We start from the raw sequence: 14,812 nt of genomic DNA, 5'->3' as shown, positions 1-14,812 counted from the left end.
AGTTTCATGCTGGACAGAAGGAGTATGGTGCTCTCAGCAACCTTGCTAGACCTGCCTCCTGCCCTGCGCAGGATGTGGCAGTCCCTGAGATAGGCAGTCCTGCTGCAAAGTAGCATCCTAGGGCACTGCTCAGGAACCAGAGGTCCTTAGTTCTGGGGGCATACATTTCTTTAGAGACTATATAATTTTCTCCCCAGTTTAGCAGTCAGGTTTTCTTTAAAAGACAGCATGCACATGACACTGGAATAATGAGGCTGGAGCAGTTTGGTGAATTTGTGCACTTTTTGGAAAACTTGATTTGTATAAAAACTGTCTGACTAGTCCCACAGCAGTACAGCCTGTGGATAGGGTAGCCCACTATCCAGCCCCGTATGAGAGTGCTGTTTGTTGTACCAGGGGAAGTTCAGGTTGGATATTACAAAGAGTTTATTCTCAGAAAGAGTGGTAATGCACTGGGAAAGGCCACCCTGGGAAGTGATGGAGTCACCATCCCTGGAGGTTTTCAAGAAAAGGGTTGATGTGGCACGGTGACACGGTTTAGATGAGCTGACAGTTGGACTAGATGATCTTATTCGTCTCTTCCGACTCTAATGATTCTATGAAAGTGGGAAACAGTAGAAACTTCAGAGGAGATCCTGCTCTATGTTCCATCTTTTGGTCCCAGGAGACTCTGAGAAAATCAGCATACCATGAGTTGGAGCCCTTTTGCCAGGGAAGGCAATGCAAACAAATCAGATTTTTGTTCGCAGTGACAGTGAGCTGCACATGAATGCCTTGCTAATGAAGGTGCTGTAGGAAATAGGAGTTCAGCCACATATACGAAGAATGGGGAAAAACCCAAAATGAAATGAATTATAATTGCACAAGTCACATCAACCTCATCATAAGGGGGAAAGAGTGTGGCCAAGCAAGGTCATTAGAAATGATAAAATTGTGTGTGTTTGTGTGTATGTTCCTGAGTACTTTGACAAAAGCAAGCCGTGGATTGTTGAGAGGCCAGAGCAGCTAAGTTCGTGCTTTCTTACATAGATTAATTGCCAAAGGAAACGTTATCCAAACAGTTCCACTTCAAAGGCAAGAGACAACCTTCGGGGAACTTGTGGTACTTTCAATCTGGCCAATAACGAAGTGTAAAATGTAAAATATACATGTTTAGGAAGTAGGACACATGCCGTTCAAGACAGGCCTTTCCCATGCTCTCAGACCAGTGCAGCTTCATTTGATGTGCAAATGCATGATGTGTGATCTGTCCTGGCAATGTGCTGCCTGCCAGCAGCACAAACATTTCACAAGCACCCTTTTGGGTTCCTTCGGCGTGCTGAGTGCACGGCCTCCTTGGCAGTCTCTGCAGCTTGAGCTTTTCTTACCATGGATTGCTGTTGTGGTTGCACAATCCAGGTTTGTTTAGCAGGTCTCATCGAGAGACACCAGGCAAATCAAAACATCTCAAAACTAGTAGGGAATTGCAGGATTAGGTGATAGATACTGGGATTAAATGACAGTACAATGAATTGTTACAGTAATGCTCTGAGGAAGACATCAGTAACACAGAATTCATCAACCTTTAAGCCAGATTGTTGCAGCAGATGTCCCAGCCTTCCTGTGCACTGGAAACTTCTGGGCATTACGTCTGGGGGCAAGGGACCTCCATCACGTGTTTATACATGTCACCTGGAATTGGGTGCAGTAATGTTCCCTGGAATGCTTGCTGGCACTGCAGGCACAGCCAGAAATAACGTGCATTGTGCACAGTGTGGGGCAGCCTCTCACTGTCTGGTGGAATTATTCTATAAAACTGGCAACTAACTGCAAATGCTCACAACAGAGAAGCAGCTCATGAGTGCAGTCCTTTTCAGTAGTGCTTTGCATGGTTTTAACTTTGTTGATAACAGAAAAAAATAATTGTGGTCTTCACAGTGCAACTGGGCTGTGTAGCATCTGTGTGGGAGGTTGGTTTCTACTGTGGGTTGTGGATTTAAACTCAGCTGTGTGAACTGTTGAATAATCAACCATTCTTACAAGTCAGTGACATGCTGGCGTCTAGTAAACTGAGGGGATTTGGGACGCTAGCCACCAACTGTAGTAATTTAGCCCCATTGTACCAGGAGGTGAGTGGTCTTTGTGCCTCTGTTCCTGGGTGATATGTTCTCTGGGACAGATTCTCAGTCCTATGTGTGTGCATAGCCTACAGCTTGCTGGAGGTAACCTTGCACTGGTGCTAAGACTGCCCCAGCATCGCAGCTCTGGCTGTGCTCTTCACTGCTAAAATGGCTGAATGGGGACTGAAGCCAGATGTAATAATCCGTAGCTCATGTTAACCTTGAATTCCAGTGTGTCAATTCTGGTCCTCTGAGAAAAATTAGGCAATACATATTAAAACCAGCATCCCAGCACTGTATGTTGTGCTGTTTGGAAGAAGGAAGTGGGACCCCGTCACCTTGTAGTAGCAGATCCTAGTTGGACTTCAGTCCCATGGTATTATGTCACTATTGTCACATCAGCCAAATCCCTTCTTCCAAATGGCCCAACTTGAAAATTACTGAAGTCTCCCACTTTGCTTCAGAAGACTCCGAGTTTTCTGGCAGAGCAACACATAGTTCCCTAATATGTGTGTGCTGTCAGTGGATATAGAAGATACAGTGAAGACAGAGAAGGAATGTGTTTAATGGGGATGAGGAAGAAAGATGCATTTTATGCAGCTGTAGTGTATTGTGCTCAGGGAAGTCTGTTGAATTGACTGGGAATGCTGATGGCACTGCAGAGCCACAGAGGCTTTTCCTGCTTCCTGGTGGAGCCGGCTCCAGTTGTGCCGCACTGTGAATATCAGTCATTGTGGTATAAAGATGTTAAGAGAAAAATTGCTTCCTGTGTTGATAGACTTAGCGTGCAGTAAATGGAGGTGTATGGATGCAAACGTACGGTGGTTGTAAGTGTAGCTCTCCAGAGCTCTCGCTGTGATCATGCAGAGAGAGAAATTGGTGCTCTGAATTCAGTGTTATTCTGGGTTTTGTTTTTTTTTCAGGACAGAACAGAGGAACAAGAGAGCATTTTAACACAGTGCCTCCATATGTGCAGGGCGAGCTGTTCTACACTGGCCCCTGTGGGGAGGGGGAGGGCAGTTCTTTGTAAATGGGCACGCAGAGGTGTCAGTGCTATTCAGGTAGTATCGCATCCATTGCTTTGTCTGAAGACCACAGAACTGCAATTGCTGCCCCTCTCCACATCCTTTTTCCTGGTAGCAATTCACCAACTCTCACTTTGCTGTACCTGTGTACACATTTATTGATGCATTTATTCTCACTGGCTGGGGGCCAACAAGATGTTAATTTACTATGGATTGAAGTCTGCTTACTTTATTAGATGACAGTACTCCACGCTTTCAGTAGTTCCAGGACAACCTTCCCTCCTTCCGTTTTCTTTAAGAAAAGCATTCCATTGCTTGTGCCTTGGGACTGGGTGGGGTGGTGGAACAGGTTGCACGTAGGTCAGAGGGATTGAGGAGAGGGAATATACGAAGTGCTGGTTGTCAGCACACAGACCTGCAGCAATGCTGCACGTGGCACTGGGTGAAACAAGTAGAAATGGAACTGTTTAATGTGTTCCTGATACTGCGTACTGTCCTTTTTGAGAATGCAGTTTCACTCCTATTCGTTACCTTTCACCCAATCTGTTTTAGTGAAGTGACTTATCTACAGCAGTTGCCTGCAGAATGTGGGTTAAACCAACAGTGTTATCCTGTGCCAGGTACAGCCAGTGCCATGCCGTGAAGCAGCCCGGCACTGCTAACGGAGTAGTTACTGTATCTGAGTTGGCACTATTTCACATGAGCAATGAAAGTAACCCTGCATTTAAGAGACTGCTGGAGGGGAGCGGTGTACTACCTGGCCCTGGGAATTTCACTGGTGTCAGATTAACATTCAGTCTGTCCTGTCCCTCTGTTTTAGCCTTTTGAAATTAAAAACAAGTAAAGCACCAATCCAAAAAAAGACCTGGGTGTTAATCTAGTCATCTCTGTGACTCACTGTACTGGAGAAAGAAAAGACACTTGTAATTGTTTTAAACGTTATCCAAAACTCAAGCTGTGATGCAGCCGTTTGCAAGGGTGCCCCACTGGCTCTGATGATTTCAGACTTTCCCCAATAGCTAAACTTTGTGACCATAACAGTGAGGATGAACTCTGGCCATGGCCTAGATCTGCAATTCACAAATGTTTTTCATACAGCTGCAATAATATTCTAGAAAATGTAATTGGCCTTTTACTTCATTCACTTCTGCAAATGAAAATAAAGCTACTGTGAGAGCAGATCTTTTGCTAAGCAAATATTTTTTTAAATATTTTTATAGCTCTGTCAACAATAAAGGAGTCTCACAGTCTAAAGTCTTTCTCTAAACCTTTTTAATGGAAAAAACTTCATAGAAAATATCCTTTTACTTTTTTAATAACATATAACTATATACATGATTAAAAACTGTAACAAAAAGCTGCAGGGACTGGAAAAATGTTTTGTTGGATCCATGCAGATGGTACATTTAAAAAAGGAATTCACAAATCCGTGTACATCAAATGGAGCTGCAGTTACAAGGTTGGAAAAAAACATGGCAACTCTGTGTTATTTACCTGAATGTACAGGGAGTAAAGCACAGACGTACAAATCACACAAAAAGAATACAAAAGAGTACACAGTGTAAATGCTGTTACCACAGGAGATCTCTTTTTAAAGTAAATAGGACAAATGAAATAAAATCTCCTTTGCCACATTTTATATTGCAGTTTAAAGATAACTAATTTCTTACTTGCTGTACTCTTAACTCTGACATACGCTACAGTACAAGTACATGACATTTGCATTTAACAACTCAGGAATATTTTGATTCATTTTCATGTCCGTGGATGTACTGTCATTTCTGAATAATATCATGTATATATATTGCTTTAAAAATACATACACAGACTGACATGAGTTAGAAATACAAAATACTGAGGGCTACAACACTACAAAGTGCTGGATAGTCTTGTCCTGCTCCAGCAGTATATTTAAGGACACACACAGCTTCAAATCTAAGAGGAACTGTTCAGGGAATAAAGAAAAGTAATGTGCAGAAGTGACGACTTGCTGAGCCAGGCTGGAGTTTTCAACATGCTGTAGTACAGACTGCAGCTAGGAAAACTCTTACACCTGAGGCCATCATTTTGTCCTTAAACCCCACAGAACGTATCTACAGATTATTTACTGCACTTTTAAAATACATTGTCTTAATTCTAAGTTAAAACATAAAGCAAAACCATTAAAAAAGGTTGGGGAGTTCTGCAGCTGGAAGGAAGGAGACAATGTTCAGTTTGTTAACTGCAAGTTGGAAGAGATTCTATAGGCAGCAGAAAATGGTGTGGCAGGTCTTAAGCATCTCACAGTTAAAAGAACTTGTTCATATTTTTATCTTGGGCTGAACAAAAGCCAAACGTCTTTGAAAAGTACAACACCAGCCAGTGAGCTCACCTAAGGCTCATAAGTATGGTACAGATGGCAAGCTGTGATTCCACAAGATAATGAAAATAAACTGACTTCTTTGCTGGGTTCATCCTGTGGCAATGAGTTCTGGATGATTCTCAGTGTAATCACAAGCACTTCACTAGCAGACAAACAAATGGAGACTGTGTGTGCAAAATACTTGCTTAGAAAAGAAGGGAAAAAAAGCTGAAAACAACAGTGACAACAACAACACCACAAGTAGGCAGGCAGTGAAAGCTGAAATGCTCTGTGCAGCCCTGGGATCTGTTCTTGTTCTCAGCACTCTCTCACCCAGTCTGGCCATGCTCTTTTGTCAAGCAGGTAAAACCTTTTGAGTCCCTGTAGGTGAGGGAGGTGCTTGTAGCAAGTCATAAAATAATTATTAAAATAAAGTTTGAAAACCAAAACATTAACACTTAACTCATTAGCATGGGTTGAATCTCACTGGTAAGTGTATTTTGTTGTCCATATAACATGTAGTTCCCTCCCCAGTTTAAGTTCTTTATGTGAACATGCTCACTGGAAAGTTGCCTATCTAGAATTTTTTGTCTGGTTACAATTCAGTCTTTCATTTCTTAAGAACATCCATGACACTGGATTACTATTCACTCCCAGCATTTTGGGTAAATCTGGTTTGTAAAGCCCTGTATGAAATAAGAATGTTAGAAGAAGGCAGGTCTATTTGAGAAGGCAACTTGAAAGCAGCGACTTATTTTATTTGAAGAAGAGACAAATGTGTGTGTGCATGCATTTGCGTTCAGCGGTTTTATAGCTAGAACTGTTACTGATGCCCAACAGCAACTTCATCTTGTTAAGATTTGTTTTATAAAGATGTAATGATTCTCAAGAGAGTTTTATGAAAACATGCAGAGTTGGTTTGCATTAGTTACGCAATTATGTGCCCAGTACATATGCTGCAACTTATTTTCTTAAATACATATTGTGTAACACTTTTTATTCCTGAGTGCTGGTCTCCATAAAGAATAGAGAGGGTGGCATCATGTGCTCTTCTGCACTTGCATCATTTTAGGAATTCTTCTGAGGGATCTTTATTGTCACTGTTTTAACTTCAGAATATTCTCTCAATCCGCTTTCACCCCTAAAAAACAAATTGCAGCATCAACTTAGACCTGGAATTAATTCCTTATTGAGCAGAACCTTATTAAGTGCTTTCTCAATGAGGATATGCCCTACATTTCTGGCATAGGTTTCTGTTGTACACTGATTTTGTACAGGTTTCTTTTCATGGCACCTTTTCAGAAAACCCGAGCATGAAGTTAAGCATTAGGTCAAAAGTACAACTGATAGCTCCAGCATTTGTAAGGAGATAGAGAATGACATTAAACCTAGGAATATTCATTGTCCCTTGATGGAACTGTTAGGAGTGAATTGATGTCCTCCATCCTTTCCAGATCCCGAAGGTGTTCAACCACGAAGACTTTCACCACTGGCCAGTAAAATTACTGCTTATAATTGTACCCAAGAAAGAAAAGATCGAAACTGGTCCTTATGGAAAATGAACTGCTCACAACTGTTGATAAAGGTAACTGTGACTCCTAAACCTGTTTTTTTTCCCAACGCGATGTCCATCAGCAGAAATTTGCACTTACTATGAAAGAGCATTCAGCCTGCTCAGATTTCCACTAGTTAACTAGAAAACCTGTTTTTGCCTCAGCGCAGCATCTTACATACCATGCTACATACTGCCAGAAAGAAGCTAGCCACCTTCTAGGTCCCAGCCATCTGACACATGGCTCTGTGGGATACGTGTTCTGCTTTGCATAAGTGATGACTAATGAGTGTTTTTCAACACTGTGTTGTAGGATCTTCTTGTAGCCAGCTCTAGCCTGCCTCATCTATTAGACAACTCTGCTGAGGTTTAGAGTGGCACTGGCGCAGCGTCTTGGACATCAGGCCTGCCTCCTCTGAAGTACAGATTTGCATTTTTGCTGCTCATGTATTGAGAGATGGAGAATCTAAAGTGAACAGTTAGAGTTCTAACATGTCTGCTGAATGCTCTGTGCATGAAGCAAACCTCTCCACCTCAAAACATGTACAGTCCAAGTCCATGAATGGAGGATGTCTTTTCCATGGACCGATACGAAGATTCTTTGGAACAAGCGCTTATAGTAATTTACTTCTTCTAGTTAGAGGAATTACATTTTACACCATTCATGTAGTGATAAGGAGCTTTAAAGGAGTGGAAATATAATAAAATCCCTCCTTTAGACTTTTCTGAGAGTAAAAGAATGTTTTTAGTAGCCTGAAAGTAAAGAGAAATCATTTGCATTTTGTATACGCATGCAAGTTCTCTGCTGCTATGCACATATTCTGGTACATTCTGTGAGAGTGTAAAACAAGTGTAGCACATCTCAAATTTCTGAGTTGATTTTTTTCCCATGTATGATAAAATTCTGTTAATTCAAATGCAGAGACAAAATAAGTCCCACATAACACAGGGTTAGCAAAACATCACAGTGGCACAACTAAAATCTGCTGTAATATTGTATTAGCTTAGCAATGGCACACACACATACGAACATTTTCTTGCCTGTGTTTTGTTGTTCTGTAATTGCTCAACATTATTAATGCTGTAAAATGTATTGCTTAAAGCAGAGATCTAAGAAACCTTGCCATTTTAATAGAAAGCATGCAGGTATAAACTGGGGGGGTGTGAATTAGAAGGTGATAATCTGATCAGAGATGCTGTGAGGGGAGTTGAATAATTAGTGTAATAAGCAGACTCCATTATGGTCTGCCTCTGAGTTCCTCTGCTGTCCCCTGTTGAGAATACTGGAAACTAGTCTCACCTGCAAGACTTAAAGAATAAATTTAGAGAGGGATTTCTTTCACTCCAAGGGACCCATGCACTGAGAAAGCGTGCATAGCCACCAGAGATTTCCATGGTGCTTACAAGCAGGAGGGACCTCAGATTCATTAATGCTTGCAGTGATGATATGGGTGAGGCAGAGGGTGGAGCATGGGACTCACAAAATCCAAACACCAAAGCTAGTTGTAGGTTTTCAGAAAAGAGTTTTCAGAAACCCTGGTGTGAGAGAGATCACCATTAAAACCATTTACTGTTCGTGCTTAGTATTTTCAAAGCCATGGCTGGGAATCAAGGGTACAACTACTGTAAATTTTTTTCATGGGAGCTGGGGTTGTATCTGATTCCCCCCCACCCTCTTCTGAAAAATTCTACAGTGCTAAGATGTGAATATTTTGCTTGCACAGTTAACCTCCCTGAAGTCAGTGGGGTCACTCTTGGGTGTCAGGTTACTCATGTGCTCTTTGGAGCTTAGTAGTTTTAGAATATTTTCACAATGATAAGAGTTAGATGAGCTGACATATTTATGCCAGTGTGAGATCACCTCATAACTCATGAATGTGGAGAATAGTACAAATGTGTTATTCAAAGTACTCCCTAATGAGGGAAAATATTTCAGACTACATAAGAGCTTATTTTATAGATCAAGTTGTATACTTCAACAAATTTAGAGTTTTAAAGAGTTTGACCTTTAGTTTTACTGCTAAGCTTGCCTTCGCCATAAGCTATTTTGAAATCTTAGGTGAGACATATCTGGTGCACATGCCTCCTGCAAAGAAATTAATTGAATCCTTTGTATGCGTAACCAGTCTGGAGCTGATGCAATTAACTTCTTTGTGACTGTAATGAGAACTAGAAACTGGTAAGATTTTGAATTAGGGACATGGGGCAGTGTTTGAGGGTGGAGCTCCATTTCAAAATATTTGGTGCTTAATTCTAAATGGAATAAGAAAGGAAAGAAAGCTTTGTAATGGAAGGAGATTCTTTTTAGGGGATGTAAACCACATTTGCTTATCCTTCTCTAAGCCTGATTTAACTTAACACTGCTTATAAATGTGGAAGAGACAGATAACTTTTAAATTAAATTCCAACACACCTATATTAGTAAAGGAAAAAAGTGGCAAGAGAAGAAACAAATGGAAAAACAACCCTGAAACAAGTACACTGCACTATGGAAATATAATCTTTATGGAAAAGTACCGATTAATATGGATAAGGAAAACCTGTTGGAAAACACAGGTTACAGTTGGACAAATACAGAGAAATTTCAAGGATCTTTCAGAATAAGAAGAGGCTCCCAGTAACTCGTGTTGTTGTGTCACATAAATAGATACATAAATAACTAAAAATCACTTCCAATTGGCAGTGGTTATGAGTCTGTTTTACTATACTCTTGATCCTCAGATGGGAACATTTCCTGATCTTAACTTACAAGGAAGGATTTTATTAAGTTGGAGAGCTGAAAACAGTTCAGAAGACAATAGTGTAATACTTACATCTCTCTACCATTGCCAGACATTTTGAAACCTCCAAAAGGACTTTGGGCATTTAAGGCATTGTAGCAATTTATCCTGTAAGAGGAAGAGGCATTAATTTCAATTGCACTGACAGAGGCATATTTGAACAACTCTGAAGATATTGAAACTGACAGAGCTAAGGATACTGTACAGCTACTAGTAATAACATACTTGTATCTTGCTGAAAAGAAATGAGGGACTTATCCCACAAAAGCAATGTTCTACTCAAAAGGAGAGAGGGGTTTAGTTTGTGGGGACTGGAGAAGGGCAGGGAAAACATGGCTTCACTTCACACATGAGCTTCACTAACAAACTGCTTATTAATCTGCTGACAAACCTCATGCAAGTTTCTAACTCAAAACTATCAGATTTGAATTCATTCTTTTTCCACCTGATTTTTCTTGCATCTGTACTTCATCTAGGTTTAACAAATTGCAAGCTATTAAGCTTTAAGATTAGCACTTCGTGCACCTAAAGATGTGAGAGAAATAGGTGTTCTTTTGGTTCTTTACTGGAGAAAATACGTGATACTTTATCCCTTCAGCAGAAGACTCACAGGATTCTTCTCCACAGAAAGGACCATTTCTACTCCTGTTTTGTTCTCAGCAGCGCTGTTCAGCAGGGTAAGGGACAGCCATGCTAACAGAAAATAAGGTGCTTTCCACTTAACAACATTTGACTGCCATGAGCCAAGAGGCAACATCCCCCAACAGCTGTTCTGTATCTTCTGTAGTGATTCACCACTAGGATGGGCTAGATAAACACTTTTCAGACAAAGGGTGCAAAACTGAGGTAACACGATGATAACGAGTCAAACTTTATCTCCAAGAGCAGGAGTGTGATAACTTCTGCCTTACCAGACTGTCCCAGCCTGCATTGCTGAAGAGACTGTCAGGGCCTTGTTTATATCATTTGTAAAGACAGCAGCTACCAGCCCAAAATCAGAATTGTTGGCTCTCTCTATAACTTCATCCAGGGTTTTAAATCTCAATATTTCTTGAACAGGCCCAAAAATCTGCAAGAAAGATTAATCATTAATTTGTAAAACTGCTCACTCAGCGATATTTTATTCCTGTTCCATTCTGCTTTTAAAATGGTCTGTCCTTTCCTGTTTTACTTTCTACAAAGTTTCACAGAAACATTTGTTACCGATAAAAGCTGTCTGTAAAACTACATGAATTTCCCAAAACAGTCTTCCTAGTGAAACACATCAATTTCTTTCTTTATCTCTTTGAAGTCTGAGACTACAGCAAGTGACAAAAATTGAGCTGCTTTATCTATACTGATGCTGTCAGTTGTTCTATGCATCAATTCTGAAAAGATTTTATTCTTTGTTGTTGCTGTATAGCAGTAACATTCAGTCTAAAGCTTTTGTCTTAAGTTGAAAAAGCAGACAAAATAATGTTTAGAGCATGTTAAAATGATCTTGCCCACGTGTGTGAATACCTCCTCCTTGGCAATCCGCATGTCATCTGTTACATTGGAAAACACTGTAGGTTCAATGAAGAAGCCCTTTCTTCCTAGCCCTTTACCCCCACATTCAAGTTTTGCTCCTTCAGTAATGCCGCTCTGAATCAGTTCCAAGATCTTGTTGTATTGTTTTTTATCAATCTGAAAGAGAGAAGAAGCTGTTTGACTTGTACTTGACAGTCAACCAGAAATTAGTCTTTTGAGCAAGCAACATTCCAGACAGTAGACTCATGTATATTTTCCCTGTTGGCTTGAGATGCCAAAGACCTACAAATAGCTGCTGACTGCACCGTGATGTGGGGCTGTGTTCTTAAGGATGCATCTCTGTATGTATATGGCATCCCATATTCTTCCTAAGGAATCTGGTTTGTAAGCGCAAACAAAGCAAGGCATTATTTTTTTGTTGTTCCTAAGTAACTTTTGAAAATTTGATAAGCCTATCTTGTTATTGTGGCAGGTGTATATGTCTAATTCTGACCATCTTTTGCTTCTAATTCCCATTTCTCTGGTGGTCTACAAGCACAGTTACTGTTGTAGACAGTTCTTGATAATACGTGCCTGTACAAAGACTTTTGCAGGCTTCTGTCTTATGAATGGTAGCACTGTGTAGTTTGCAAACATGTCTTGGCACCTGAAGACCAGAATCCTGCTGTTAAAACTGGGGGGCAAACTTACTTAAGTTTAGGAAGAGAGTTTTCACTAAACGGCATCTCTGGCCTGGGATTCCAAGTGAATATGCAGTGAATGAACTCTGTCCTGTTAAGAGTTAAATGCTTCCAGGCAGTTTCTGGATTGTAGAGCTGAAGCACTGTTCCTTTACCTGTGGCCCTTGTTCCGTAGTTGGGTCAAAAGGACTCCCCACTACTCTCCTCTTTGCACGTTCTACACTTCTTCTAACAAACTCCTCATAGATTGATTCTTCCACATAAATCCTTGAGCCTGCAGTGCAGCATTGACCTTGATTGAAGAAGACCCCCTGGTGAGCTTGTTCCACAGCATAGTCCACTACAAAAACAAGATAATGTACACTGCCCTCAAACATCGTAGGCACATCTAATTTTGCACCAATTTCATGTATATTGCATAGTGTCACATCAGAAACAGAAACATCTGATTCTGTGATCTTCTTGGCCTATACAAGTGACGACATGAGGCTTTAAAATTATAAGTCAATTAAGGAACAATCAACCCATGATTTCTGTTTCACCTTCTTTAGATGTAGAACCAAGGCATCCAGGATTCAAGCAGGAGAGGCAAATCCAGGCATATTTACACATTCATAGAATCATAGAATGGCCTGGGTTGAAAAGGACCTTAATGATCATCTAATTCAATCCCCTTGCCACAGGCAGGGTTGCCAACCACCAGGCTGCCCCACATCCAGCCTGAAATTCAGAGCTAAGTTCTCCCACTGGGTATAAAAGCTGACTAGAAAAGAATCTGGGCCATGTGATACTGAATCTATCATTGAAAAGCAATGACTTTCAGCACTGCAATACTTCTGTTATCATCTGTAGCACTTCGGAACACTGTTTAAGGTATAGTCCTTTATGGAGTAAACAAAGCTTGTTTTACTCTCAGTAAATCTCAGAGATGTCTTATTCTGCTTTCAGCATAGTCATGAAAAAAAATTATGTTGGGTGTTCCCTGGACTAAATTCAAGTTTTCCCAGGCAGCTCCATGGAAACTGAAAACAATAGTGGGTAGACCTGATTAACTGATACATCTTTCTCATAGCCAAGTCCAGCACAATGACTAATAACCATTCTTCTCTGATTTTTGTGGATTCTAAATTTTTTTTTTTTTTTAAATGTGCACTGAACTTTGAACAGCTTTGTCATGCTTTCTGCTAACTTTTGGCACACAGCGTTCCTCAAACAGAACAAACAGCTCCTTTGGAATGGTGAGCAAATTGTCTGCTGCTCTTAAATAATCAGAGCTTTGAAGTTTGAATTTCAGGTCAAGTGCTGGTGGTTGTAATTATGGGAAGGACAGAGAGCTTTAGTATGATATATTGTGGAACCGACAGTCCTGAGGAAGACTTTGCTCTTCTCTGTGCCCTGTTAATCCCCTGTGGCCTGCAACTTCTTACCAGGTCTTCAACCTTATTTGGCAGATACAGCAGGTCACAGATAAACTACAGCTGTGTGGCAGCTAGGAGCATTTTGTCCCTCCCCAGGGAAAAACAGAGCACAGACCTGCTCCCAGCATATACTATTCTACTAAAAGCATTCAGATGATCCAACCTGAGTAAGTAGATTAAGGACAGTTGAGACATGGTGTGAGTTGGAGATGGCTAACTGGGGTAAAGGCTGAAACTTCTGCACCTGGCTCCAGCTGGCAGGAGCCTCTTTGGCCTACCAAGAAGAGTGTGAGTGCAGTTTAGCTGCCTCAGCTTGGGAAAACTTTCCCATGTAGGAAGGACTTCCACTACTGAGAGCTGTCAAAGTTTTTCTAGCCTTTCAGATGTTGGTAACTTCTGAAAAATCAATGTAGGACCGTAACCAGCTTTGTAATATATGCTATTCAGAACCATTCTATCCACTTTTTCTCCTTAAATGAAAAGGCCAAACCTTAGTCTATTTCTTTGAGTTACAAAGTTAGAAAATGCAGTAAGTGCAGTGTGCCTGCATGACACCTGAAAGGACAGCTCAAAGCAAGGTCATCTTAATGGGGTGACAACTTCAATACCTCATGCTAGTATCTCCTAAATATCAACACTATTAACTATTTCATTGCTGATCATTTCAGCAGAAACTTCCAATCTGTGTTTTTATCCTGTTCTAAACTGCTGTACCTTCTCAGGTGCCAAAAATCCCAGCTGCAGATCATCTAGTTGCCAAGATCTTCAGCTCCCTGCTGACACTGGCAAGGAAGATATTTCAATACACAATTCTTCAATTGTGAAAATGTATAAAATGGAAGTCTCCATCTATAGCTAACAATTAAAACAGCTTAAAAAGGAATCCTGCACTGATTAGCTACTCAAATTAATTCAAAGCCCTCCCTGTGTATATTGGCTTTGAATCTATCACAGACCACCATACTGCAGAGTCTGGAACAACAAATATGTACGAGACCATGACTGCAATTAACACCATATCTATGTTCTTGGTTCTGTTTTTCCACTTTGTTCTCTGCAAATCTCTGGGTACAAATGTTTTCTCTTTATAAACATATCATAACCCATAATCATTGAAAAATGCAACTAGTTACAGTTGTATTCATCCATTTTGTCTAAAAGATAAGCCTGAAGATGAAGAAAGAAAAGGAAGCCACAGAAATATTTAAGAAAAATGTGGAAGTGCTGACTTACAGTCAGCATCTGCAAAAATGATGTTTGGGCTTTTCCCACCCAGCTCCAGTGTAACTCTCTTCAAGTTACTCCTTCCAGCTGCTTCTTGGATCAGCTTCCCAACCTGAAAGGAAATGGAGACAAGTTTTTACAGGCAGCGTAGTCATACAGTTCACTTTAACAGCCAATGCTGGAC

At 40.7% G+C, this 14,812-nt stretch overlaps 1 protein-coding gene across 2 annotated transcripts in view; it reads right to left on the bottom strand.

Moving 5' to 3' along the window:
- Positions 1-4,381: 4,381 nt before the first annotated feature.
- The window catches only part of ALDH1A2 (aldehyde dehydrogenase 1 family member A2), a 77,496-nt gene continuing 67,065 nt past the window's right edge, over positions 4,382-14,812 (bottom strand). For both annotated transcript variants that reach the window (XM_042875592.1, XM_042875591.1), the window contains 6 exons: positions 14,638-14,740; positions 12,142-12,326; positions 11,298-11,462; positions 10,709-10,866; positions 9,831-9,905; positions 4,382-6,606 (listed from right to left, as the gene is read on the bottom strand). In XM_042875592.1, coding sequence (XP_042731526.1) covers positions 6,534-6,606; positions 9,831-9,905; positions 10,709-10,866; positions 11,298-11,462; positions 12,142-12,326; positions 14,638-14,740 — 759 coding nt within the window. In that variant the 3' untranslated portion in view covers positions 4,382-6,533. The remainder of the gene's footprint in view (positions 6,607-9,830; positions 9,906-10,708; positions 10,867-11,297; positions 11,463-12,141; positions 12,327-14,637; positions 14,741-14,812) is intronic.

Source organism: Lagopus leucura, unplaced genomic scaffold, assembly GCF_019238085.1.
Source record: "Lagopus leucura isolate 7727_CA_CO unplaced genomic scaffold, USGS_WTPT01 Super-Scaffold_100015, whole genome shotgun sequence".
NCBI lineage: Eukaryota > Metazoa > Chordata > Aves > Galliformes > Phasianidae > Lagopus > Lagopus leucura.
The sequence above is the reverse complement of the archived record's forward strand: the minus strand, read 5'-3'. Positions and strand labels throughout refer to the sequence as shown.